This window comes from Lingula anatina, chromosome 1 (assembly GCF_051362555.1).
Source record: "Lingula anatina isolate TDL-2025a chromosome 1, LinAna3.0, whole genome shotgun sequence".
NCBI lineage: Eukaryota > Metazoa > Brachiopoda > Lingulata > Lingulida > Lingulidae > Lingula > Lingula anatina.
The window spans coordinates 35,554,193-35,582,183 of record NC_141767.1 but is presented as its reverse complement, the minus strand read 5'-3'; the positions used below and the strand labels follow the sequence as shown (position 1 = coordinate 35,582,183).

General features: G+C 34.5%; 1 protein-coding gene across 3 annotated transcripts; it reads right to left on the bottom strand.

Moving 5' to 3' along the window:
• On the bottom strand, positions 1–27,987 carry LOC106172009 (DNA-directed RNA polymerase III subunit RPC2-like). Of its 3 annotated transcripts, none has more exons than XM_013552585.2 (28): positions 27,798–27,987; positions 16,034–16,123; positions 15,736–15,800; positions 15,470–15,545; positions 15,129–15,229; positions 14,699–14,908; positions 14,345–14,426; positions 13,927–14,076; positions 13,566–13,685; positions 13,071–13,256; positions 9,723–9,836; positions 9,329–9,439; positions 8,783–9,035; positions 8,294–8,447; positions 7,951–8,025; positions 7,738–7,836; positions 7,227–7,440; positions 6,639–6,762; positions 5,822–5,980; positions 5,366–5,477; positions 4,945–5,088; positions 4,741–4,789; positions 4,536–4,553; positions 4,180–4,285; positions 1,703–1,799; positions 1,228–1,425; positions 957–1,046; positions 1–567 (listed from the first exon to the last, which is right to left on the bottom strand). In XM_013552585.2, exons 1-28 carry the CDS (start codon positions 27,864–27,866, stop codon positions 438–440), a joined length of 3,396 nt encoding a protein of 1,131 aa, XP_013408039.2. In that variant the 5' UTR covers positions 27,867–27,987; the 3' UTR covers positions 1–437. The 3 variants fall into 3 exon arrangements, with proteins under 3 accessions (XP_013408039.2, XP_086856017.1, XP_086856016.1); XM_086999891.1 differs by lacking the exon at positions 27,798–27,987 and adding an exon at positions 22,644–22,812; XM_086999890.1 differs by lacking the exon at positions 4,536–4,553.
• Between the last annotated feature and the right edge of the window lie 4 nt (positions 27,988–27,991).

Sequence of the window (27,991 nt, the reverse complement as noted above, 5' to 3'; positions counted from 1 at the left end):
CAGAGTCGAGTGTATGAAAGAGCAACTATCATGTATCTATTCATACCCAAACTTCCTGTCTGCAAAGTGCCCTTGACGGTTTATTGACTGAAGGCATTATGCTTGGGTGAAATATATTTTCAATAAACAACCTGATATAATATAATTTTAAATACAAAAACTAATCTCAACAAAGTTGTCAGGTCTTAATACTTATGCCTGTTCTATGCACTGTTTAACAAGAAGCATCTCCAAACATCAGCTAAAAAAACATATTACCACATATGCATCTGACCAAACACACTTGCACCCATGCATGCATGCACACACAGTGATAATAATTCTGATATTTTAAAAGCTAATGCTGCTACTAAATGCAGCCGAGGTACTTCTTTGCTGTAAATTGACACGTTTGAGTATGCCAACACCCTCTTTGATATGACACACTGGCATTGTTTCTATTCATTGTATTTCTTCAGTGTCAACCTTGGCACAATGTTCATGGACTGAAGCTCTTGGAACAGCAGTTTACAAGCGTATGGGATCTTGAGATGAGAGACATCTGTTGACGATTTGCAGAAATGACACCTGGAATTATTGAGAAATTTTCCTTTAGTTTCAACAAATAATAAATTGACTCAAAAATATGAACAAATGGTCATAGTACAGTAGGCAACACTCAAACAGTAGAAATGAAATCTCATAATTCATTAAATCATCTATTAAAACTATACAAAGTTGATGGCTGCTGTATGACCCTGTATTTTCTCACATAAATTCATTTGTAATTGATGTTTGTTCGAAAAAACAAGATAATTCACTACCAATGTAGAAGTAATATTAAATTTGCCATCCAGAAAACCAAATTAAATTTCTGTATATAAGTGTAAGAGCACATAAATTCTGATCAATTAATTTCCGTGTGGTAAATGTTAGACAATACAACTGCTTCTATCCAAAAGCATTAGTAAAATTACCATCCAGAATATCCTAGAAGACCACATTTGTTGCAGACATCCACTTCAAAGGCATCACTGGAGATCATCAGGCGCTCTAGTAAGAGCATACTGGGAACAACAAGAATAAACTGTTAAACTCCGTTGATTGTACTTCACTTTAATAAAACTGACTGTGACTCTTAATTTATCAATTCTCCACTGACTGTTTACAACAGAAGTATTACAAAAAGACTGCTTTTATGTAAAATTGAAATACAATATACAATGACAAAGATATATAATTTCTAACCTTGCACCATAGCCAATCAAACAATCACGTTCCATCTCTCCAAGACGTAGACCTCCATCTCGCGACCTACCCTCAGTGGGCTGACGGGTGAGCACTGCACGTGGTCCTTTTGCACGTGCATGCATTTTATCCATCACCATGTGTTTCAATTTTTGATAATACACAGGACCCATGTAGATGTAGGCTGTGAGGGGCTCACTGAAAATATATGATCATACCAGAGAATTCCATCTGTTCTGTTCAACACTGAGATCAGAACACTTCATCTTGATGAAAATTAATGAGTTTGGTTGAATAAAGTTCACAAACAATTATTTAGTTGTTCTTAGCATACACACGCATTTAAATATATATTACCAATACTAATTTTGAATTAACCTTTGATCTGACTTTTAAGAAATTGTAACACATTGCATCCCATTCCCTTTTAATTTTTGCAATGGTCACCGTAAAAACTACTGTAGGTTGTCCTTACCCAGTCACTCCAGAAGTTAAATAATCTTTTCCCAAATAGTTGAATCCATGTCTGATGAGATCTTCTGAAACATCCTTCACTTTGTCACCCCCAAAAGCTGTCAAAAATTATAATAATCAGTTCAACAAAAATGAAATTATACAAAAATGCAAACATATGTAACAATAAATATCTCGGATCTTGGTGTACCACACCATACCTACAGTACCTATTGTTAAAACTTTAAATTCATACATTAGTGCACTTTTGAAAAATGTGGCATTTTACATAATATCAAGAATTATTACCAACAAGGCAGCAAAGCTGTCAAATGTACAGACAAAAAGCTGAAAATAACAATGCACAAAATAGGCTACTGTCAATTCTGATACAAAAGTACATTATGCTTAACTGCAAATTCAACATCAAAATTTAATTATGCTCAACAGGTAACACCAATGTAAATAAAATATGAAACAAGCATAAGGCTTCAGGCCCATGAGAGTTCACACTTTGAAAGTTCCAGAATGAGAAAAATGAAAATTTTACACAAAATTGCATAAATTCAATTATAAATGATAACCCAATTGAGCTGGCTTTCTAATTTGAACTGCATGCCAATCCTAAAAATCAAACTTGTAAGTTAAAAATAATAATAATAAGTAACACAGTTTCTTTTCATAATGTTTATTGTAGCAGTGCATTTTTGTCAATTTTGATGTAACATTACATAATAAATTACAGAATAATTATCACCAATTTTTGATTATTGACTAGAAATAGCATGGACATGTAGAAAATTTGGTTACCATTCGGCTTTATGTCCATGGGAGCTCTGAGTCCCACAATGAATGGCAACACGATAAATATGAATATTTCACTGAAATGTATAACTACAATAAAAAGAAGCAAATTAGACTGCTTTTCCAACTCGGCTGCAATTTAGTCCTGTGTTTCTTTTTTGAAAGTTTGACAATCATAAGTAACATGGTTTACCCATAATGGTCATCATGGCAGCAGCACCCAAAAATGTTTTCTTCTATTTTGATGCAATATTACATAATGCTTAACAGCATAATGACCATCAGTTTTTAATAATAAAATACACGTATCATGGATTTTCAGAAAATGTGACTAGCATGGGTCTTCAAGCCCGTGGAGGTTCTAAGTCACACCTTGAAAATGCCAATATGTGAAAAATTAAATTTTCACAAAAAACTGTTTAACTGCCAGAAAAATTTACCAAATAGACTGCATTGCCCACTGAAGCTTTATTTAAGTCCCATGTTTCTTTCCCTTAGTTTGAGAACAGTAAGTGACATGGGAGCAGTGTCCAAAATAGGGGTTTCTTCAAATTTTTATGCAACGTTACATAATGTTTAACAGCATAATTACCATCAATTTTTAATAATAAAATATTAGTATCATGGATATTCAGAAAATGTGACTAGCAAAGGTCTTCAGGACCATGGAACTTCAGTCACATCTTGAAAATGCCAAAAAGTAAACAAGACAGCACTGTTCTGAAATGTTTTTTTTTTCATTTTTAACAATTTTTTAACATGAAACAAAATTAACAGTTTACTGCCATTTTTATATGATCAACTAAGAAAATTGATGAGATGGGGAAAATATCAATACAACAGTGTTAAATGTCCAATTTCCTCCATTCTGAGATTCTGAACATAGTGAATGATTGAATCTGACAAACTGCAATGATATGAGTTTATTTCCATATTTGAAACTCTATTACACAATACACGATAACAAGTTTACCATCATTTTTACACAATCAACTAACAATGTTGTACAGATGCAGGAAATGTGAAACAAACACCTTTACGTATCTTATTAGTTAAATAATGAGACTGTTAACATGCCTAAGAATTGAATCTGAGGAAATGTGAAAAAACAGCATAACTTGTAAAATAATGGCCCGATAATGCTGATTTTCGAACTTGACCTGCGTTTTAGTGAGATTGATTACTCCTGTGAGTTTCATGACAACAGGCCTATCGGTTTTCCTTGAAATGTGTTAACAGTGTTGTTAAAAAGTGAAAAAACAGCATAACTTCTACAATAATGGCCCAAACATGCTGATTTTCGAACTTGACCTGCGTTTTATGAATATTTATCAGCTCTGTAAATATAAAGCCAAAAAGTAAAACTGTCTTCCACTTATCGTGTTAACGATGAAAGTGCACGGCGACGGCGACATCGACGGCGACAGGGACGGCGACGGCAACGACAGACGCAGGTGATGGCAATATGTACAGACATCTGTGTCTGTACATAAAAATGCTCAACCAAAATGGCCAAAATCAGCTCAGAAAATTTGGTCCCAAAGTGAAGTAATTTCCTAAAGTAAGCTTCATTTTTGATAACTGTGAACTCTTGAGGGTGACTCCCTTGATGCCTTCTTGATAATATGGATTAACATAGCAATAACTTCTTTGATGAAAGACTAGAAGATAGCACCCTCAAATGTTCTTATGTACCTGTTCCATAATGAAACTTTCCATCCAGCAAGCCAGCCTTTCCTGCCAGAAGTTCCATCAATTTCCCAACTGTCATACGTGATGGAAACCCATGAGGATTCATGATCTGAAGAAAATGTTTTTTCTTTTAAAATAAGCCTAGTATGTATATTAACAATTATGTGCCAAATACTGCTCTATGGTTTAACAAATACATGGAAATCAAAATGGATCTCATTCTATCAAAAAACCACTGGATTTTATAAAGAAACTAACTTATCTGTTGTCTTCAAATGCAAATCACTTAAAATGATGAAAAAATTTTATAATTTAGAACTTGTTTATTTTCATACAATATAAATCTAAACTGCACTTACAATATCTGGACAAATTCCCTGCAATAAAAATAAATGCAGTTGTTAATGGTACATTTTTTACCAAACACCAAACACAAATCTTCAAATGCTAATCATTCAGAAAATTTTATTTATTATTGATTTACTTTTCATGATTTACTTTTACACCTGAAGTCAACATTAATTGAAATCTTAACAATGTTGAAAGGTAATTAGCTATACATACCAATTCAGAAAAGGGCATGTCTTCTTGGGGCACTATGAGACCACAAACCCTATAAAAAGTAAACACAACATATCTAATAGATATAACTCTAAGAAAATTTATTTTTATCTTTTATAATGGCAGAATGAGTTCATACAATACACAAAAAGCAAAAATAATAACAAAGACTTGGTAAATAACTGTATTAAAAATTGCCATGTTTACCCTTTTTGTCCATGCCTACTGCTGAATTTATCCCCAATTTCTGGTCTCCTTGTTTGTCTTAATAAAATCTTGATAAGAAAAGCTTCCTCTGGGTTGGAGGAAATCATCACTCTTTCTATGTAAGATGGTGCAAGGCCTTTGTACCTAAAAATTAAAAGAAACCCAAATAATATGTAATAAATAAAGTTAATATAATGCACATTTACTCCGACATGGTTTCTAAATAAAACGCACCAAGCTGATGTTTTGCTTAAGTCATCTTTAAAAAGTTAACAAGAAAACATGGGTCATGCATCTAAAGAGAGTTTTCTTTTTATTCTATTTTATGTGCAAGACACATAATTTTTTATAATTAAACATGAAAATGAGAATGAAAATGAAAGAAACTGGTGGCAGACAGCAAAAACCAGACAGTGCTTACGTGATAGGCACTTCTCTATACTCTGGTTGCTGGCCTCCAGACTCTACAGGACTCATTGTCACAGTTGGCATAGATTTGTTGATTAGTAACTGTTTGTTTTCAACTTTTTCACCTGAAAAAGAAATATCAATCTTTTTGTTGTTTGTCCAAGTAGTAAAAGCATCAATTCAAAGCCTACCAAGGAAATCTCTTTCTTGAAAACAAAGATAACAATATTTCATTCTATCTACATTTTTATTAGACAGGGTACTTGTCATATATCACTGATCAGATGAATTACCTTAAAACACTTTTAATACATATCAGCAATTGCAAAGTACAGAGTTGCAAAATCTCCTGTAGTTTGGTATGAAAGAAAATTTAACATTTTATAACAGTTACAGGCTTACCTTCTTTCATCATTCACTTTTAATTTTCAATATCAACATATCAATATTTAATCAGATTTTTAATTACCAGGAGCACATATTCCATCAGCATCCAGAGCATCATGTCTCCAAATTGGTTTTCTTGTGGTGGCATCCAGCATTGGGCCCATGACTTTATCAAAAGACTGGTTGGCATACCTCTTCAATGTGGTACCATTCTTTCTGTACACTAGACAACGGCCAAAACCTATGAAAATGCAATCCATGTAATTTATTATATCACTTCATCAATGGAATGATGGTTTATTTAATGAAGTTCAAACTCATTCTCCTTATTATAATATTCCAAAATTTATTTTTTTTACAAAAATAAACACCGAGTAAAGCATTTCAGAGACAACAGATTTATATGTTACGTGATGGTAAGGAGTCTGTTAAATCACTGTAATAGATACATAAATAATTTTAAACCACGGCTATAGCGCATAGAACAAAAGACTCGGCCGTGCTGTATTCCACATACAAGCACGTCATGTACGAGTGCATTCCACGGTCTGTTGCACTACAGGTGTGGTACCCAATCAGAGGCCGTGGTTTAAGCCAGATACAACACTCATCGCCGAGCTGTACGTGAAAATTACTTGTGTATTGTCTCGCCTGCGGCTCGCCAATACACTCGTAATATTTCACGTACAGCTCGACGACTCGTATTGTATCTATCATGTAATTTGTTATACAAATTTGATGCATTTATAACAGTGACTCCATTTTTGATGCTAGAGCTAGATGAAAAGGCAAGAAGAATGAAATCAACTGACTGTCAGGTCACCTAAGGTATCCCCAACCATCCAGCAGTCTCCAAGGTAAATAGCTAGTTGGAATAGTTACACTTGATTAGCACTTACCCCTGTCAACTGAGGCCTTGTTTAATATTAGAGCATCTTCTATGTCATATCCACTATAGCTCATCACAGCCACTGTGGCATTCTGACCTGCTGGGACCTTGTCAAAATGGATCAAGTCTATAGTCTGAAAGAAAACAATAACATTTTTGGCATACTTAAAGAACATCAATGTTAAAGAGATTAAACCTGACTGTATGTTCACCAACATAGCAATTTCAATGCCCTGCTGAAATATGTGATATTTTGCACCATTTATACCAAACAGTGCATTTTTTTTCATTCCCAGCACTTTCCCATGGAAGCAAAACATTGGCAAAAACATTACTTATGCAGCAACAAACTGAGTTTGTTTTTTGACTGATTTTGAAAGCAAGTAGATCGCATCTATTTAGCCTGTCTGCACCAGCCGCAGGTCACAAGCTAAACTGAGTATGCATGCCCAAGCATATCTCTTATTTAAGAATGACCAATATTTTCATAAGAAATAGAATTTGCATGTCACTCATCTATCAGATGCCTAATGCTCATGCTCACATAAATTTAAATAGTACTCTACCAAGTAATATAAAATAATAATAATCAACTCACCTTAGTTCTGACCATAGGTATTTGTGGATAGCACAATAAATACATGAGGGTATCAATTCTGTTTCTTTGGTTGTATCCAATAGTTCCCATGGCCTGTTTCCCCATAGCACACTGGTATGTGTTCCTGGGGGACTGGTTGTGGTGGGGGTAGGGAATCAACCCAGCACAAACACCAAGGATTGTGAAAGGTTCTATTTCTAGATGAGTTGTTATGCTGTAAGACAAAATATAATTATCAAAGTCATATTTAAAATACGACATAAATTGACAGTCTGTTGCTAGTAAAATTTAAAAAACCAACCAAAAATGCTCAATAGTTTAAATATCAGCTTTGTGCAAATAAACCTTACCTGAGACCTAAACTGCCAAAGTGATTCAAACATTTCTGAATTATTATCAAATGGCTGATCATCAGATTGCTATTCACTTGCTAGTCATGATGATCATCAGAAACATTTGTTATCTGAATAAAACATTCGTAATAAAATTTCACAATTGCAATAAAAAATACCTGGTTATTGCACTTTCATATAGTGATATTTGGCTGTCACTTTCTTCATTCACATCCAAGTACTCTACAAGGCCGTCTCTTAGGAAGTCTTCAAAGCATCTGCATAAAACAATTTCACAATTCATCAATTAACCAATATTTTCTGTAGTTTTAATAAGTATTTGTTTACAAACCATCTTAAGATTGTTATATGTCAAAACAAAGAAGACTTGCCTGAATCCTTGAGTTAACTCCTCTATGTGTTTTGATGTGACTTTGGGCATGCACTTTTCCACAATAATATATGGTCTGAAAAAATTAATAAAGAAAAAACACATTCAGTCATTTTCTTAACATTAACTTTAAAAAAAAAAAAAAAAAGCCCATATAGCTTCCCAATTCAGGAAGCCCCTCAAAGTTTATCTGAAGTGTACCCAATGTCAATATTTCCTTCTGAGTTTATTATAACTAAATTATTTATGGTACAACTAAAAAATCTAATTCAAGTGCAGGAATGGGTTGAGCAATGATTTGTGAGCAAGAGAAATATGTTAAACTTTCACCACAAAATACGCACCTACACACTCTCCCTCCATCAGATGCAATATAAACACATCTGTGTGTATGACTGGGGCATATGGACACAAACTCATTGATATAACCTGCCCTCCTCATCAGACGGAAAGTTCTCACCAGTTTCTTATAATTACGGACCACACCAAGAATGTTTCCTGAAAAGAAAGCACAATACCAGTTTATCAAGTTGTTTTCTTCACTCTTCATAAAGTGTGTAAGTATGACATCACTTTGTACTCAAAATTAGCATGAAGTAGCATTTCACAATATACAATCTGGTTTGATAAATTTGAAGAAAATTGTATCATACCCTTTTCATACATGAAAAAAATGTTGAGAAATAAGCAATTTTTATCCAAACTGTTATTAAAAAAAAAAAAAAAAACATATGTCCATGACAAAAATGTTATTAAGACACCACTACATTATGGTACAACTAACCAGTGACCAGCTTTTACTCATTAAATAAGAAAAGTTACACCATTCTCACCATTCAAGAACACCAAATAAACATGTGGAGAGCTCAGCTCTTCTCCACTTAGAAGATGTATATCCTCCACTGCTAGGTTCATGGCCAGCCTTATGATAGGGGTCTCATCCAGGTCAGTTGTTATATGGGTCATTAGGGCCAAATTCTTGACCAGTCCACATGCCTCACCCTCAGGGGTGTCTGAGGGACACAGCATGCCCCACTGGGAAGGCTGGAGTGAACGAGGACCACTGACTTTTCTGGTTTTCTCAAACTGAAAAAAAAAAAATTTTCAATTATAAAACAAATAAGATTTAATCATGTCATTGCAGCATTGGATTTCATAGAAATGTCTGAAGGTTTGCATAAAAATAATTCTATGCTACGCCAAAAATATCAACAAAATTTCAATTTTTTCAAAAATTAGCAGAGAGAAAAAGTGGAAAAAGTTAATAGATGTGTATCACTACTATCAAATGCATTGGCTGGTCAAATAAAATATGAGATTAATGTAAATTAATTTATCCCAATAACAGTGACACTGAGAGATTTAAGACCAAAACTCACCTGACTGGATATCCTGGTCATCATACCTAGTGCAGAGATAAAGGACAGTCTGGACAGCACCTGAGTGACCCCTGCCCTGTCCATCTTGAAACGTTTAATTGACCAATTGCCCTAAAAGAAAAATCAACACCAATTTGACCAGAAAAAGATTTCATTTACAATCTATAAAACTGCAAATCCAAAATTAGAGCAGGTTGTAACATCTATAACCTGTATTGATAAGGATCCATTATGAATGATTTGATCTTTAAACTGTCCGTGTATTGTCAACCCCTTGTTAGCCAGGTAGAAGAAAACCAACCTTGTATTTGCTGAATGACATTAGAAAATGAAAGATATTTCTATAAAAAAAAACCTTTACTCTTTACCAACATTTGAGTCCTTGTTAACTTACAGTAGATATAGCATGAACAAGCCCATTGGTGATCTGGTCCTGCCTCATGTGCTTCACAATGTCAAACTGAGCAACTCGTGGCTTGGGAATGGTTTGGTCTGCTATTTTCTTCAACTAAAATGGAAAGTTCTTTCATAAAAAATTAGGATACAAAATTGGAAAATGTAGGCTAATACAACTAGAGGATCAGAGAGGCGATACCGCCTCCGAATATTGTACCACCAGCTGGAGCAAGCGCATTCGTATAGACCCCCACATACACAAAATAAGGGGTGCAGCCACCAGTCTTGTGCTTGACAAGCTGTAAAAATGCAATCAACAAGAATTTTCAAAATATGCAAAAAATATATATAACTAAAAATGGTGCAATCAAAGTTAAGTTCATTGTAAGGTAGGTCAAAGGTCAATTTCAAGGTCACAGTAAATTGCCAGTATATGACTTCCTATCCAACTTCAATAGTAACTATGGACCTATCTCTGCCAGTTTTGGAGATAAAAGGGAAGCAAAATTTGCAAAGTTCAGTTCATGGTGAAAAGTAGGTCAAAGGTCAATTTCAAGGTCACAGTAAGATTGCCAGTATATGACTTCCTATTCAACTTCAATAGTAACTATGGACCTATCTCTGCCAGTTTTGGAGATAAAAGGGAAGCAAAATTTGCAAAGTTCAGTTCATGGTGAAAAGTAGGTCAAAGGTCAATTTCAAGGTCACATTTAGATTGCCAGTATATGACTTCCTATTCAACTTCAATAGTAACTATGGACCTATCTCTGCCAGTTTTGGAGATAAAAGGGAAGCAAAATTTGCAAAGTTCAGTTCATGGTGAAAAGAAGGTCAAAGGTCAATTTCAAGGTCACAGTAAAATTGCCAGTATATGACTTCCTATGCAAGTTCAATAGTAACTATGGACCTATCTCTGCCAGTTTTGGAGATAAAAGGGAAGCAAATTTTGCAAAGTTCAGTTCAAGGTGAAAAGTAGGTCAAAGGTCAATGTCAAGGTCACAGTAAGATTGCCAGTATATGACTTCCTATTCAACTTCAATAGTAACTATGGACCTATCTCTGCCAGTTTTGGAGATATAAGGGACTAAATGTTATAATTTTGGAGTTACCATAATGTGCCATAAATTTCCTACAGAAAAAATTAATTAAAATAAAGAAAAGGTCATTTTGGTCAAAGTTCTTGAAATGGGAGGTTCTCTGAAGTTGCAGAAGTTTAAATTTGATAAAATAATGTCATTTTTGACCACAAGTTGTCTGCTTTGCCAAGCATTATGTTTTATTTTTCCGGAGTTCAAAATTTATTATCCATTACCGTACTGCACATTTTTACGGAAGCCGACTGGTGCCATATGTTGAAAAAAGAAATTATCTCGAAATTTCGAGATAGCATTTTTTTTGTTCAAATTTCAAAATACTATCTCGAAATTTCGAGATAAATTTTTTTGCTCAAATATCAAAATGCTATCTCGAAATTTCGAGATAATTTTTTTTTTGTTCAAATTTCAAAATAGTATCTCGAAATTTCGAGATAATTTTTTTTTCTACATATGGCACCAGTCGGCTTCCGTACATTTTCCTTTCCCCACCAATATGTACTTTCTGATACAGCGTAACTCGAAAACCGTATGGAATACAAAAAAACTGAGACCACCTCCAGTGTTGGGCTTTACATGCTCTACAAAATGCAAAAAAGAATGGGTCTCTAGCATTAACGGTTCCCGAATTAGAGACAGTTTTCAGTTTCGGTATCTTATGGCCGCTACTCCTGTGAAAATGCACCGATTGACCCCAAATTCACGTAGATGAAAGATGACCTGAAGGGTAACACTTTCCAATAATATTATTGGTTAAGTCTGTGTGGCGTCTGAATAACAGGGCAAAAAAATTTTTTTTCGTAAAAAATTTCATTTTTTTGAAAATTTTGACCCATTTGACCTTGAAGTAAAGGTCAAAGGTCAAATCCGAGGGTATATTTGAAATCTACACATATGACTTTTGGAAAGCCGTCTATAGAAATTTTTCCCGTAACTCCTTCTGTAGGGTAGATAATTAGCATTTAATTTTGCCATTTTTAGACAAGGGTGCATTGCAATGAGTGCCACACCCAGACCCCAATACCGACAAAGCCCAAATTTTACGTGGAACGAGTTGAGATTATAGGTGACCTAAATCCATGAGATGGGTACGGGGGCCCTTACCGTCTAGGAGGAGAAGCGGTAACGGTAACATGGCGGCGGAGCCGGCGAACGGACCGGACGGGACCGAAACCATGTGTACCGCCAGCGCTAACGCTGGTGGTAAATTTTTTTGTTCAAATTTCAAAATAGTATCTCGAAATTTCGAGATAATTTTTTTTTCTACATATGGCACCAGTGGGCTTCCGTACATTTTCCTTTCACCACCAATATGTACTTTTTGATACAGCGTAACTCGAAAACCGTATGGAAATCAAAAAAACCGAGACCACCTCCAGTGTTGGGCTTTACATGCTCTACAAAATGCAAAAAAGAATGGGTCTCTAGCATTAACGGTTCCCGAATTAGAGACAGTTTTCAGTTTCGGTATCTTATGGCCGCTACTCCTGTGAAAATGCACCGATTGACCCCAAATTCACGGAGATGAAAGATGACCTGAAGGGTAACACTTTCCAATAATATTATTGGTTAAGTCTGTGTGGTGTCTGAATAACAGGGCAAAAAATTTTTTTTTCGTAAAAAATTTCATTTTTTTGAAAATTTTGGCCCATTTGACCTTGAAGTAAAGGTCAAAGGTCAAATCCGAGGGTATATTTGAAATCTACACATATGACTTTTGGAAAGCCGTCTGTAGAAATTTTTCCCGTAACTCCTTCCGTAGGGTAGATAATTAGCATTTAATTTTGCCATTTTTGGACAAGGGTGCATTGCAATGAGTGCCACACCCAGACCCCAATACCGACAAAGCCCAAATTTTACGTGGAACGAGTTGAGATTATAGGTGACCTAAATCCATGAGATGGGTATGGGGGGCCTTACCGTCTAGGAGGAGAAGCGGTAACGGTAGCCGTCCGGCGGAGCCGGCGGAACGATCCGGACGAGACCGAAACCATGTGTACCGCCAGCGCTAACGCTGGTGGTACAATAAACACATTTCACATTTCATAATCCATAAGTGGAGTAAAATGTATTTAAGGAAGAATAGAATATATATCAAGAAATGTCAGTGGCTACAAGTTGCATAACTGTAAGACTCTGCTTTGCCTTTCCTGGTTACAGTTATACTTCACTAATTTAAAATAAAAAATTCAGTGAAAAAAGTTACGATAGTGGTGCTCCATGCAAACAAAAGAGAAACTATTTAACCTCACCTCGGCATTAAACTTCTTGAACAAGTCTTCAAACAGAAGAGACAACAGTTGTCCTGCCAGCTCCAACCTTTTGTTGCCATAGTAATCCCTGTCATCAACCTTTACAGAGTCCCCCTGAGCCAAGATAACTCTCCGCACCATTAACCCAAGATATGCTGACTTGATCTTGAAGTTCCACTGTTCAACCTAAATAGACAAAATAATCTGGGTCATTTGAAAACAACAGCACTAAGGATGCAATTGTAAAATTATTTGTAATAACAAATCTGACTTAATCAAATTTTAACACTTTGAAAGGGTAAATGCCAAGGACATTCATATTAAAGATCAATTTTAGGTCTTATTATTTTCAAAAGTTCTGGCCTATCAAGGATTTGAACTTGGGGAAAGCATGTGCTTCTAACTCCTCTTTCAAATGAGTTTCCCCACAAAGTTAATATATTTCCCAATGTTAATCTGACATCATAACTACATGAATCAAATGTGACTACTCACAGGCACATGGGCTAGCACAATCCCCTGCAGTAACTCTCTAGCCTCCTCCAGCTTTGTTTTCTTGGCACTGCCCCACATTAGTCTTCTCTGTCTTAGTTTGTTACCTATGTACTTCAAAGCCTGCAAAACATTCATTCACCAATGAAGACAGTATCATACACACATCTATTCTTAGGGACTTTGTAGAGCAGTCGTCATTAAATACAATAATTAATTAATTAATGAACTACAGCTAAAGAGACACAAGTTTAGAGAGAAAAACGCTATGATCCATTAGTAGTCTGGATTTGAGTCAAAATTGCCTCCATTCTCAAATTCATCATTATTCAGGGGAAATGACTTAGTCCATAGGTATACTCACCTGGTTCTGGGTAAATACTTGTGCCCTGTGGCATTCTTCCAGACAAGGTGCTATGGCTGCCAGGACCTCCTCCTCACTGCCTATGATCTGGACTATCTCCTGGTCAGACTGGACACCCATGGCCTTGAACACTATGGCTATTGGAATGTCCTAAATTAAAAATTAATATCTTCAAATTAAAAAACCCATAATGCCTGGGGATTTCTGCTAAGCAATAATAAATTCTCAAGTACTATTACCAAAAGGTAAACTACTAGTTTGCCAAACAAAAATCATATTTTTTGATATAATATAAAAAATGATATGTGTATAATTTTACTTCAAAAATGACTATATGATAGATCAAATGTATCCAAATTCAGTTCTCATCTTATCTGACACTTCAGAGGGTGATTAATCATTAACGTTTTGAACTCACTTCTGCAAATGTATTATGTTTCAAGTAATACTTTCCCTTCTTCTGAATGACATATGTTTTACTCTTCCGTTCATGGGTTGAGCTATATCATAGAATATATCAAAATATCTGAATGACTTGTATGGAAAGTGACATTATAAATGACAAAAACAAATATTCTGCATGCAATTTATACAAAAAAATGTAACTTACTGATGTAATGATAATATTCATAATTCAAAACTCTTTAAGTTCTCTATTTGTTTCCTAGTCTCACTCCTGGATAAAAAAAAATTCTCAAACCAAATTTAGCCAAATTCTAATATGTGTTTAGTATTTGACTAAAAAAAAAAAATAAATCAAGCCCATATTTACCTTGTGACTGAACACCCAACATTCCCCTTTTTGTCCTGCTCAACAATCATTCTATTTTTAGACAGCTGTTCCTGTATAAGAATGACTTTTTCTGTCCCCTTGACCACAAAGTAGCCCCCAGGATCAAGAGGACATTCATTCAACTTGGCAAGTTCAGCTGGGGTTTTACCAGTAAGCACACAGTTAGAACTCCTCAACATTATAGGCATCCTAGAATTTATCATTAATATTCTAAAGTGAATAATTTTAAACATAACCCAAATCAGCATCTAGCACCACATTATTCCAGGCACTCGGTTATTGGTATCATGTTAATTTGTTACAAAAAATTACTTATAAAATATTAATAATCAAGTTACTTTATTTAAGCCTCACAGCTAAAAATAAACCAACCTTTTATAACAGAACTGCAATTAAAATGTTACAGTACCTTCCAATAGGTAGATTATTCCTGACAATCCTCTGGCTCCCTCTAGTATATTCTACATCCACTGTGATAGGGGCAGAATATGTCATGTCCCTGAGGCGACACTAGAATATATAAATAAATAATGAATAAATGAAACAATTAACAAACCAATGAACACAATTTCATATGGAGATAAATAAATTAAATGTAAATAAATAGTAATAAAATGGTTCTTACAACCATCTTACTCAAAGCAAAACAGATATTGAACTGGTGAAATACATGAAATAAAATCTAAAAACAGGGCTTAAAAATGTTGACCTACTGAAGAATATAAAACAAAGTGGAATACTAATACATACCTCATGTGGTGATATGGTCTTTGCAATTTGGTACCCCTCCTCTGCATCTGGCATTCCAATATAGATGTTCAAATATCTGTAAAATGTCACGTTTATTGACAATTATAGAAAGCTAGGTGAAAAATACAGATTACAATATTACTAAACCATGTACTTCAGTTTTCAGCTAACAAAAATTGATGTCATGTTTATGACATGTATTCAACTAGTATTAAAAATATATATTTTTTTGACTCGCTAATAAAATGGACCAGTTCTAAACTTACTTCATGTAGAAAGTTGGATCTGCATCACTTGTAATTTTCTCATTTGCTTTCAGAATATTTTTAATCTGAAGAAAAAGTGTACATGTTCAGTTTGAAATAATTTTTAATAAAGTACATGAAATATAAACATAGTATTATTATTATTATTACCATGGTGATTATATTATGTAAATAATATAACACTTACCATCTGATATCATAATGATTTTTCTAATAAATTTTGTACATTTTTAAAACACATGAAAATAAAAACATTAAACGATACCCTTTAAATATAATGCAGTTTAAAATATCTCACCTCTACATTGACAAAATAGTTGAAGGAGTCAATATGCTGTTTAACCAGGCCTTTCACTTTTAGGAATGCTGGGAGTAGCTTCCATTTTTCCTGTAAAAGAAATGAGTAAACTGCAGTACAAGAAGTAAAATCAGATAAGTTTTCTTATACTGCAGTTAAAGGGATAATAACTCTTCGTATGATATCTATATTTCACAATAAAAACATTGTGAGTAACTCATAGAAATGTCATATATTCTGTTTTACTACAAAAGCAGCAGTTATAGCTATTATTCTGATATCTGAGCTTATCTTTAGACCACGTGACCTCCATTGATGGCTATACTCTGTTAAAATCTCTTAAGAGATTTTAACAAAAAACCAAACTTTTTAGAAAACAAGGCAGCAAAGCTGTCAAATGTACAGACAAAAAGCAGGAAATAACAAAATAGGCTACTGTCAATTCTGATGTAAAAGTACATTATGTTAAACTGCAAATTCAACATCAAATCTTAATTATGCTCAACAGGTAATACCAATGTAAGTAAAATGTGAAACAAGCATAAGGCTTCAGGCCCATGGGAGTTCAAGTTCACACTTTGAAAATGTAAAACTTCCAGAAAAAGAAGTCAATTAGACTGCTTTTCCAACTCAGGCTGCATTTTAGTCCTGTATTTCTTTTTTGAAAGTTTGGCAATCATAAGTAACATGGTTTTCCCATAATGGTCATCATGGCAGCAGCACCCAAAATTGTGTTTTCTTCTATTCTGATGCAGTATTACATAATGGTTAACAGCATAATGACAATCAATTTTTAATAACAAAATATATGTATCATGGATTTTCAGAAAATGTGACTAGCCTGGGTCTTCAAGCCTGTGGAACTTCAAAGTCACACCTTGAAAATGCCAATATGTGAAAAATTAAATTTTCACAAAAAAACTGTTTATCTGGCATATTGCATTGCCTACTGAAGCTGTATTTTAGTCCCATGTTTCTTTCCTGTAAGTTTGAGAACAGTAAGTGACATGGTTTTTCTTAAAAGGTAATCATGGGAGCAGTACCCAAAATAGGTTTTTTTCAAATTTTGATGCAATATTACATAATGTTTAACAGCATAATGACCATCAATTTTTAATAATAAAATATTAGTATCATGGATATTCAGAAAATGTGACTAGCAAAGGTCTTCAGGCCCATGGAACTTCAAAGTCACAACTTGAAAATGCCAAAATATAAACAAGACAGCACTGTTCTGAAATGTTTTTTTTTTCCCATTTTTAACAATTTTTAACATAAAATTAACAGTTTACTGCCATTTTTATATGATCAAGTAAGAAAATTGATGAGATGAGAAAAGTATCAATAGAGCAGTGTTAAATGTCCAATTTCTTCCATTCTGAGATTCTGAACATAGTGAATGATTGAATCTGACAAATTGCAATGATATGAGTTTATTTCCATTTTTGAAACTTTATTACACAATACACGATAACATGTTTACCATCATTTTTACAAAATCAACTAACAATGTTGTAAAGATGCAGGAAATGTCAAACAAACACTTTCACGTATCTTATTAGTTTAATAATGAGACTGTTAACATGCCTAAAAATTGAATCTGAGGAAATGTGAAAAAACAGCATACCTTCTAAAATAATGGCACGATTATGCTGATTAACGAACTCAACCTGCATTTTAGTAAAATTGACCACTCCTGTGACTTTCATGACAATTGGCCCATCTGTTTTTCTTATATTGTGTTAACAGTGTTGCATATATGCTGAAAAGTGAAAAAACAGCATAACTACTAAAATAGTGGCCCGATCATGCCGATTTTCGAACTTGATCTGCGTTTTAGTAAGACTGATTACTCCTGTGAGTTTCATGACAACAGGCCTATCGGTTTTCCTTGAAATGTGTTAACAGTGTTGCATATATGCTGAAAAGTGAAAAAACAGCATAACTACTAAAATAGTGGCCCGATCATGCCGATTTTCGAACTTGACCTGCGTTTTAGTAAGATCGATTTTTCCTGTGAGTTTCATGACAACAGGCCTATCGGTTTTCCTTGAAATGTGTTAACAGTGTTGCATATATGCTAAAAAGTGAAAAAACAGCATAAATTCTACAATAATGGCCCGATCATGCTGATTTTCGAACTTGACCTGCGTTTTATGAATATTAGTCAGCGCTGTAAATATAAAGCCAAAAAGTAAAACTGTCTTCCACTTATGGTGTTAACGCTGAAAGTGCACGGCGACGGCGACGGCGACATGATCGGCGACGGCGACGGCGACGGCGACGACAGACGCAGGTGATGGCAATATGTACAGACACATCTGTGTCTGTACATAAAAACCAGGGACTAACTTTGAATGTAAAAATGGATTCATTAACCATTGGTAAGTATGGGAAAATTGTTGTTTACTCCAGGAAAATTCATTTTTTGACCAAAACGAAGAGTTATTATCCCTTTAACCTTTTATGAAAAACCATGTGAACTAAACCAGAGTATGTTTACAATTCTTCACAAATTGTATTTAAAAAATAATAATGTAAAATAACATATGTCAGGCATAGTGGGATACAGGTTCAATGGTGTCAATCATTTCAGTGTCATTTTTCAAACACTTTTTACACCACAATGACAATGAACGGTACCCTGTTGCGCCCATGCTTACTAAGCAATGTGCAAATGGACTGCAACTATTGTATATTGGTTATTCTGATGCACATCTATTAAACCAATAAAGATTTAATATTAGTCACAGTATCAAGTGAGAGTTAATTAAAAACACACTGAGAAATTAGATGCTACAGGTCACAGATGGCTTGCAGATTTGGAAAACTATGATTTTTAAATCTTACAGGAGCAGTATGAACAACAAAGATGCTGATGGCAAGTCTCCAATTCCTTGTGGTGAGACTGTTCTTACCGATGTTGTTCATGCTATTTCAGATGATTTAGCAGATCAAACTACATAATAAAAATTCACATGATTTGAGAAAACCTAGCACTGAAAGATGTTGTAGACTTTTGTCAGGATGATGTATCATTCGAGGAAGAGAGTGACAGAATGTCTGAGAGTAATGATACTGTAAATGCTGAACAGAGTAGCGAAAAATATCCCCATTTCAAGAAGATCACTAAGAATTGGAAGAAAACATGCCTGGATGAATGAGACACCTGTGAAGGCGGCACCTGATTAGGTGAAATTTATTGGGAATCGGTCAAGAAGTAAGACAGGGATATTTTAAATGTCAGAGAGTTTTTACTTAGCAATTAAAAGCTGTCAATGAAAGAACTGGCCAGTGGGAGTAGGGACGTAAAACTTCCGATTTTTGAACAGAACCACCTGATTTTGAGACACGGGGTGCTGTACAGAAAAAGGTTTGATGGTGACAAAATGTTTTTATCCCCGTATTTTTGGGACAAAAGTCGGGGATCATGTTATCCCGCCCGTCCGGGTTGATTCTAAATTCTTTTCACAATGTTATTTCTACTATCTGCTCTTAGACCATTGCATGTAGGAAGCTGAAACTTTGGGAATTGGTAGACCCATCATCAGGGATGTGTATGGGCACCTTGGAATTTTAGTGTCACAGGGGGTTGGGCTGTCCCCAGGGGTTGGTTGATCCTAAATTCTTTTCACGCTGTAATTTCTCCTACCTTCTCCTAAACCATTAAAGTAAGGAAACTGAAACATTGGGAATTGGTAGACCCATCATCAGGGATGTGCATGGGCACTTTGTAATTTTAGTGCTACAAGAGATTGGGCTGGGTTGATTGTAAATATTTATCACATTGAAATTTCTGCTATCTCCTCCTAGACCATCAGGGTTAGGAAGTTGAAACTTAAGTGATTTGTATACCTATCATCTGGGAGGTGCATGGGCACTTAAAAATTTTAGTACAACAGTGGGTACGCCAGAGCCAGCTTCGAGCACCTCTCAACGTGTTCCTCACTCTTATATACCTGCACGCTCCACTAGGATCTCTTTGAGTACTCCTCAAACTACATCCTACACAAAACAGCAAAATTCACCAAAAAGGAACTCTAGAAACTTGGAAAGATCTTATTCGCAAAAACCAAAAGACAAACCCATTCTGCAACAATCAACCAAAGTTAATGTTAATGTGATCGGTAACTCTCATACAAAACATATCCAGGGGAAATGCCTAGTACCCTGGGCAGAAGAAGTGAGTATCACACCAGCATATACAATCCCTGAGGCAGATTCGGTGTTACAAATTCTGGATCACAAGCCCAGTGCACTAGTAATACATGAAATCACCAATGACATTAACAACAACTCCCCTGCAGCGGTAGCAAACATGCTAGTACAAACTGAAACAGCAACCACCTATGCCAAGACCAACCCTGACACCAATGCTATTGTATCACTGGGTACTCCAAGAACAGACGACCGCAATTTAAACACAAGCACTGAAATTTGCAACGCTATAATCAGACACGATACCTTAGCCTAAGGCATTGCCAACCTACACTATTGTGACCATGGTAACTTTTTAAGAAAAAACATGATACAAAAACACCTTTTAGCTCCAGATGGCTACCATCTATCACACGAAGGCCCTAGCCTTCTAGCCTAAGTTACGCAGTGTGTACATAGTAAGTATAACTTGCATCATTTTATATTCCTGATTTGTTTGACTTGATAGCCGACTTAGCATTCCGCATTTTGTTTAAGTTAAAATTGCAGATAATGGAAGCCAAGAAGTTAAGTGTTAAACACCAAAAAGAAGAGGTGAGAAGAGGTCTGCAAACCCTCAAGGAGGCAATATATATCTACAATGGAAACGCACACCTGCAGTTCACTTTATCTGCTGCAGGTTGACAACAAGAAGAATCAAGGTGTAGAAGAAGTGAAGACTACTAGAAGGAAGACCAATGCATTGCTGATGAAGTCTAAGTGCCTAATAAAGCAGAGTACAGATTCTCTCCTACAGCGTATTGATGAACTAGAAAGAAAGGTCTCTCAACTCTCCCAAGAGAAAGATGCTGCAACACAAAAATATGATGCACTAGGCCAAATGTGCTCAACCATCTGAATTTTTGAAGAGGTAGATGACATAGATGATGCTGTGACAGGAGGAGAAAACGAACAGTCAGCAGGTAGCACCTGCCAGGCATATGACAGAACCACTTTCACTGCTATATCATCATGCTCTGCTGAAAAAGATAACAATAACAACAACAGCAACAACAAGGACGGCAAGATAGGACGTCAAACTCTCTTTGAGTCTCCAATTGATAAAAAGACCAAGAAATATTGACTAGAGAAAAATCAGTATGAACTTGGTCACTAGTCAAGTCAGCAATTTCCTGTAGTTAGCTGTCTTTAAAAGGACAAAGGATCACACAGATATATCTTCGATATGTTTGTGGCATTTTGTCTTATTTTGTTTGACAATCAAACACTATTTACTTATGAAGCACAGTCACTAAATTAAAGTAGTTTATTTCAGATTCCATTTCAGAACTGGTATGTAAGTATGTGATAGTTTAATATTTTTAAATTGTTTATTTATTATAATGAGAAATAAAGAAGTGCATGTGTGGTAAGTGGTCCCTAGGGGTGAGCTGCTCTTGATAATATGGGGAAGTGCGGGGATATGCGATGGCTACCCATCGACACCATCTAGTTTCAGCTTGTCCTTCCTAAAGAAAACCAAAACTCTGTCCTAGAAATGCTTTGCAACAAAATTGGTCATCTTGGCTGTGATTGCATTATGGCATTGGTAAGAAAATTGTTTTTCTAGCCAAATATGGCAAAGGATGTGGCAGAAAAAACAAAAACTTGGAATCAATGTGTAAAGAGAAAAAGTCCAGCCTCAGTACCTGCTATATCACTTGTGAATGTTCAAATGACACAATACATGGAGTTAGTTTGTATTGACTACTGGAACTATCAAAGGGTGGTTTTAATAGTATTTTAATGATGACTGATCATTTTACCAGGTATGCCCTGGTGGTGTCCACTACAAACCAAACTGCAAAAACTACTGCAAAAGCAATATTTGAGAATCTTGTTGTTCATTTTTGGCTTCCCAGCCAGGTTGCACAGTGATCAAGGCTGTAGCTTTGAAAGTTTTATCATCAAAAATCTGCATGAAATTGCTAACATGGAAAAGAGGTGTGGGAGAGTATGTGACAGGCAAATTGCTTTAGTGGTGATAAGCTGGTTTTGTATGCGAGAGATATCAGTTGTTCATCACCATGCTTTTAGAAAGACGTTACTCTTACATGTCTTGGAATGAGATATGTTTTGTATTTTCATAAAAATAAACTTCATACAGTACTTCCAACAATCTGCCAGTGTTTATTGATAAATATAAACCAATGTGACATAATAATAATAATAATAATAATAATAATAATAATAATAATAATAAAATTTCAAATAAAGAAATATTGATCTCTTTTGAGAAGTGCAATGTTTAAATAAGTAAACAAGGAATTAACATTCACGGATATGATGAAAATATTAAAGAAATTAATGAAGATTAATAGCACATACATTTTTTAGGGTCCTACGAAAATACGAAAACTGCGAAAACCGCGAAAACCAGAAATTGCTAGGCGAAAACCTCACTATAACTTACCAATTCTCGATGTTCTTGACAAGTTGCTGTAATATTTGGATAACTTGGACCATATTACATACATCATGACCTTTGATAACGATGTTGTAATGAATTGAGTATGTAACAGCTGAGTTTTCTAGGTCGGCAACTATAGTGCGTGGGAGCCATGTTTGGTTTACAATTGGCATATATAAACAGCAGTGTCCCCTCAGGCCAGTATTGCCATATCAGGCCAGTATTGCCCTCTCAGGTTAGTAATGCTTTTCCAGGCAAGTAATACTCTCTCGAGTACTATATGAAGTGCATAACACAGATTACCTGCATTCTTAGTAATGCAAAGTTTATTAATAAATAGGATTTAATAAATATGCACAAAGTAGAACTTTTTTTTCATTCCAACCAGAAGTGAAACTACACATCAATGCTTGTAAAAAGTGCCCATTTTAATACACCACACATGTAGAGTCTATATTGTATGAGCTTTGAAACTGCATAGAATTTACACTCCTACTTTTCCAAATATAAAATGAGTAGCATTGTTTAATAAAGTGACCAGCATAGAGCAATTTATAAAGCATTATGAAAATGTAGGTTCTAATTAACATAATTGATAATATTCAATATATATAATAATGGTGAATACAATTAAATTATTTTTATTAAAACATTTTTTCCTCTGAACTTGATCCATGGCCACTGATTTTGTTATTTAATTACATTTTATCTTACTCTTTTTGAAAAGATATTCATGCACAGCCATTTGTTACACTAATTGTTTTCCACTTAATAAACCAAATCCATTTCTAAAGCATCAATTAATTTATACAATGTAGATTGTATATATGTGTATCCTAAGGTGTCTAATACACATTTTACCTTCAAATCAATGTGTTTAATTGTTTTTACATTTGGGTTCTGTGTATGTGCCAGTATACAGAGATAAGCTCTTTTAACTCTGAAAAAATGTCAATAGTCAGTTAATCATGCATATATATTATATGCACAATAATAGAGAAAAAAAGGAAAAAGGAACACACATTAAACACATGTACTGGTACTCTGATTTGCAGGAGGCATTTTCTCTTGAAAGGAGATATAACAGATTACAACTGAATGATGTTATGTGATTGACATAATAAATAGGTTACTCCTAGAGTTTTAGGCAGTGCACATCTAATTTCGTAATTGATATGATATGATTATCTTTCAATTCCATATCTATTTCATCATTTCTGTGTCTATGCTGTGTTTTAACACTTCAACTCTTTGTATGGTAAGTTTTTATCAGTTTGAAGCACCCTGCATGTGTTTTGTTGAAGATTGCCAAAAAGCAAATGAAGTTATGTATATCAAGATAGTCCATAACATGTTAACACCTTGGTATTTTCCACTATTTGCTGATTATTGGCATGCTGTAATATCAAGGGACTGTTGACAGTTCTTATTTGCCAGGAAGTTGATCAATAGTAAATAATAGTGTGTGCTTGTATATTTCATTTGCCATATATTTTAAAGCATGTAATATACCAAACAGAGTCCTTGGACTTGCATTCTGCTTGGTATAATAAAAGGAATATGAAATAAAAAGTGTTAGTTTTCTTGTAAAGAATATTATTACCTCTGCCAAGGAGGCTATGTTTTATCACCCCTGTTTGTTTGTTTGTTTGTCATCATCATAACTAAAAAGTTATGGATAAATTTCGATAGCATTTTCAGGGTAGGTCAGAAATGGGTTAACTTAGAAGGGATTAGTTTTTGGTGGTGAACTGGATCAATAATCAATCAATAATAAAAAACTAAATCATTATAGAATGAAAATTTAGGAGTAAAATGGCATTGGATGGACACTCTGCTGCCTTAGTGGAGGTCTGCGGTCTCTTAGTGCTTTTCTAGTTGCCATTATTAATAAACTATTGTGTACACTTTGTACTTTAAAAGTATTATAAGTTCTCAACCAATGCATTTCTCAATGGTGTATAATATATTGGGAAAGGAAGGTAACAATTTTGAAACAGATCATTAGTCCACTATTCTGAATGTGGCCTATATTTGTAAAATTGTCAGCTCTCTACCGTATTAATTCTCCTCTAAAACTTTATTCCTTTAAATATCTGGCCAAATAAGAATTATGCTTTGGCAATAGCATATAGCTCCCATATGATTTGAACTACTTTTGAAAGGGGACCTTATTCTAGGTCAAAAACAAATGTTGCTTTAGTTCTAAATGCTTTAGCCATCATAAATGGGTTTAAACCCTGATAAAACTATAATCAGAATACATGTACTTAGACAAATTATTATGAATCTACATATTTAAGGTCATAGATTGTGTTGCGCTTTACAGAGCACCCATACTTATTCATATGTAACATGTTCTAAGGCCAAAATAAAAAACTTCAGACAAATGCATTGAACGATTTGGATGTGTTTATTCTCAGAACTCGCTAGTCCGAAATGCATACCACATACACAGCACAAATTGCGTTTTCTTAAAAGAATTTTTGTATCTTTCTGATTACCATTGGGATTTACTACCTACTGAATTCATGTCATTGTTTAGATGTTATGATTGAATCAGTCCAATAAGTATTGTGGTCAGGAGGGTTAAGTTGACAATGGCTAACTGTTATCCGCAGGTGTAAAAGAAATGACTGAATTGCATATATTAAATTTGGTGTGGTAAAATGGTTCAAATTTTGTGAAGACCTGGGATTTCTTTCACACAAACAAGTTAACAAGCTAACAAACAGAAAAGTATATTTTGAGACACACATTATAAATACTTATTTCATCGAGTTAAAGATGCATCTAAAAATGCATATTCATCATATATTCTAATATCATGAAACGGCCAGAAGGCCAAGCACACATTTGGGTAGAATTCTTAAAGGAAAAAAACATACAGTCTCTGTATTCTGGAAATTCAACACCTATGGGATTTTTAATTAACTGATGGTCATTATGATTGCATACTTTTCACAAACAAATGCACCCTTGGATTCTAATTAAAATCAATTTATTAGATTCTGTTAAGTTTAAGTGCTCTCTGACCTAATTTTTTATGAATTAACACAATCTATATACATCCATTTGAAAGAAACAGAAAATTGAAAAATTAAAGTGATAATAACTCTTCGTTTCGGCCAAAAAATGAATTTTCCTGGAGTAAACAACAATTTTCCCATACTTACCAATGGTTAATGAATCCTTTTTTACATTCAAAGTTAGTCTCTGGTTTTTTTCTAAAAAGTTTGGTTTTTTGTTAAAATCTCTTAAGAGATTTTAACAGAGTATAGCCATCAATGGAGGTCACGTGGTCTAAAGACGAGCTCAGATATCAGAATAATAGCTATAACAGCCGTTTTTGTGGGAAAACAGAATATATTATATTTTTATGAGTCACTCACAATGTTTTTATTGTGAAATACAGATTTCATACGAAGAGTTATTATCCCTTTAAGTGATATACAACATAATCCCCATCAATTTTTATTTATCTACTTTAAGTAATACTGTTTATTGTAACTGCTCTCTGACTTTTTTAACAAATTAACACAATATTAAGTATATACATCCATTTGAAAGAAACAAAATCGAAAAATGAAGTGATAAACAACATAATAACCATCGATTTTTATTTATCTCCTCTAGGAGGGTTTCATGCATTTTGATGCAATAATACATAATCCTTAACAGCATTACCACCAACAATTTTATGGATAACTAATAAATGGGTTTCATGCCCATATTGAAAATGAAAAAAAAAAAAAAAAAGTGAATGAAATTCCACCCTAAACTGCATAACTTTCAGACAAAAAATAATAAATAAATAAATAAATAAATAATGAGGTACAAGATAGAAAATATCAATGCTGATGCAATAATACATTTTGCTCGACAGCAGAGTCAGCAACAAATATCACATGGCTTCAGGCCCATTAATTCAAATTCTCAGCTCTGTTTGAAAATGACAAAATGTGTAAAAAATTCACCAAGAAATTGCAAAAATTCATGGAAAATAAGTAGCAGTGAACTTAAATTTGTTGACACTGACAGCTAGATGGACTTAATTAGTGACAGCTAAGACTGCAGCTGTAACTAGTTAAGTCTTGATCATTTCTTGATCATTATTGATTTAGCACTTACCTGAGGGCACAGAGCCACAGAAGCATACCATTAAATGACAACCAGATCCTAATGAGTGTAATGTCAAATGAACCTACAAGTTCTTTGATAAAACTGTTATTAATATAAAATATACTACAATCCATGCATTAAAAATAAAAAGCACGCAAGTCCATGGGTCAGTATTAACAATACACTGTAGTTGTCTCAGAATAAGACTTTAGTCCCTCTTCTTAAAAAATAAATTGCCAGTGCACAAATTGACTAAATATGTATTGATAACCGTTTTGGTAAAATGGAATTTGGTATGTAGAGAGCCTTTATTTTAACATGATTTGAACAAACAAAAACAACTTTTTTATGATGAAAAACATTTAATGGTTCAATATTTCTTTTATAAAGTTTAATGCAAATACAAAGTTCTTACGACTTCATGTACAGTTAGAAGGAATTTTTCTCATGCACAAATAACACATTTACAAATAAAGCATTAATTAACTTAAAGTTGGTACAATGTTGTAAATGTTACTTGATAAATGTTTGTTAGTTTCTTATATGTATCTATTAAGTAAGCAGAAAATATTGTGCTGTTATCCACATTCATATGCCTGAGAGAGCATTACTGGCATGAGAGGGCAATACTGGCCTGAGATGGCAATACTGGCCTGAGGGGACACTGCTGTTTATATATGCCAGTTGTAAACCAAACATGGCTCCCACGCACTATAGTTGCCGATCTAGAAAACTCAGCTGTTACATACTCAATTCATTACAACATCGTTATCAAAGGTCATGATGTATGTAATATGGTCCAAGTTATCCAAATATTACAGCAACTTGTCAAGAACATCGAGAATTGGTAAGTTATAGTGAGGTTTTCGCCTAGCAACTTCTGGTTTTCGCGGTTTTCGCGGTTTTCGTATTTTCGTAGGACCGCATTTTTTAAGCTGCACTGCCTGACGCAACGCAATGCAAGAACAGATATGTTTCTGCTGAGCGAAGTCAGAGAGAGTAGACATATACTCAGTACAGCATTCACAAATTTACCTCTATAGAAGCTACAGGTTGCGCCAGCTTCTCCTTGTCCAGCTTCATCATTTCTTCCCAACTCTCCATGTTTAATTTGTCTTCTTATCATGCAGGCAAACCTAAAGAAAGTTACCCCAAGTCAAAGGTACTCATGAGTGGAGGTTTGGCGTGCATGCTTATTTTCGCTGGAGATTCGTAAGCGCTTTTTCAAG

Bases quoted from the DNA above. Each gene is read 5' to 3' on its own strand.
- LOC106172009 (XM_013552585.2), bottom strand. From the start codon at position 27,866: ATGGAGAGTTGGGAAGAAATGATGAAGCTGGACAAGGAGAAGCTGGCG. The intron at 14,909-15,128 runs GTACTGTAACAT...GATAAATTCTAG, and splicing joins AATAATCTACCTATTGGAAG to GATGCCTATAATGTTGAGGA. The intron at 5,478-5,821 runs GTAATTAAAAAT...TTTCTTTTTCAG, and splicing joins TGATGGAATATGTGCTCCTG to GTGAAAAAGTTGAAAACAAA.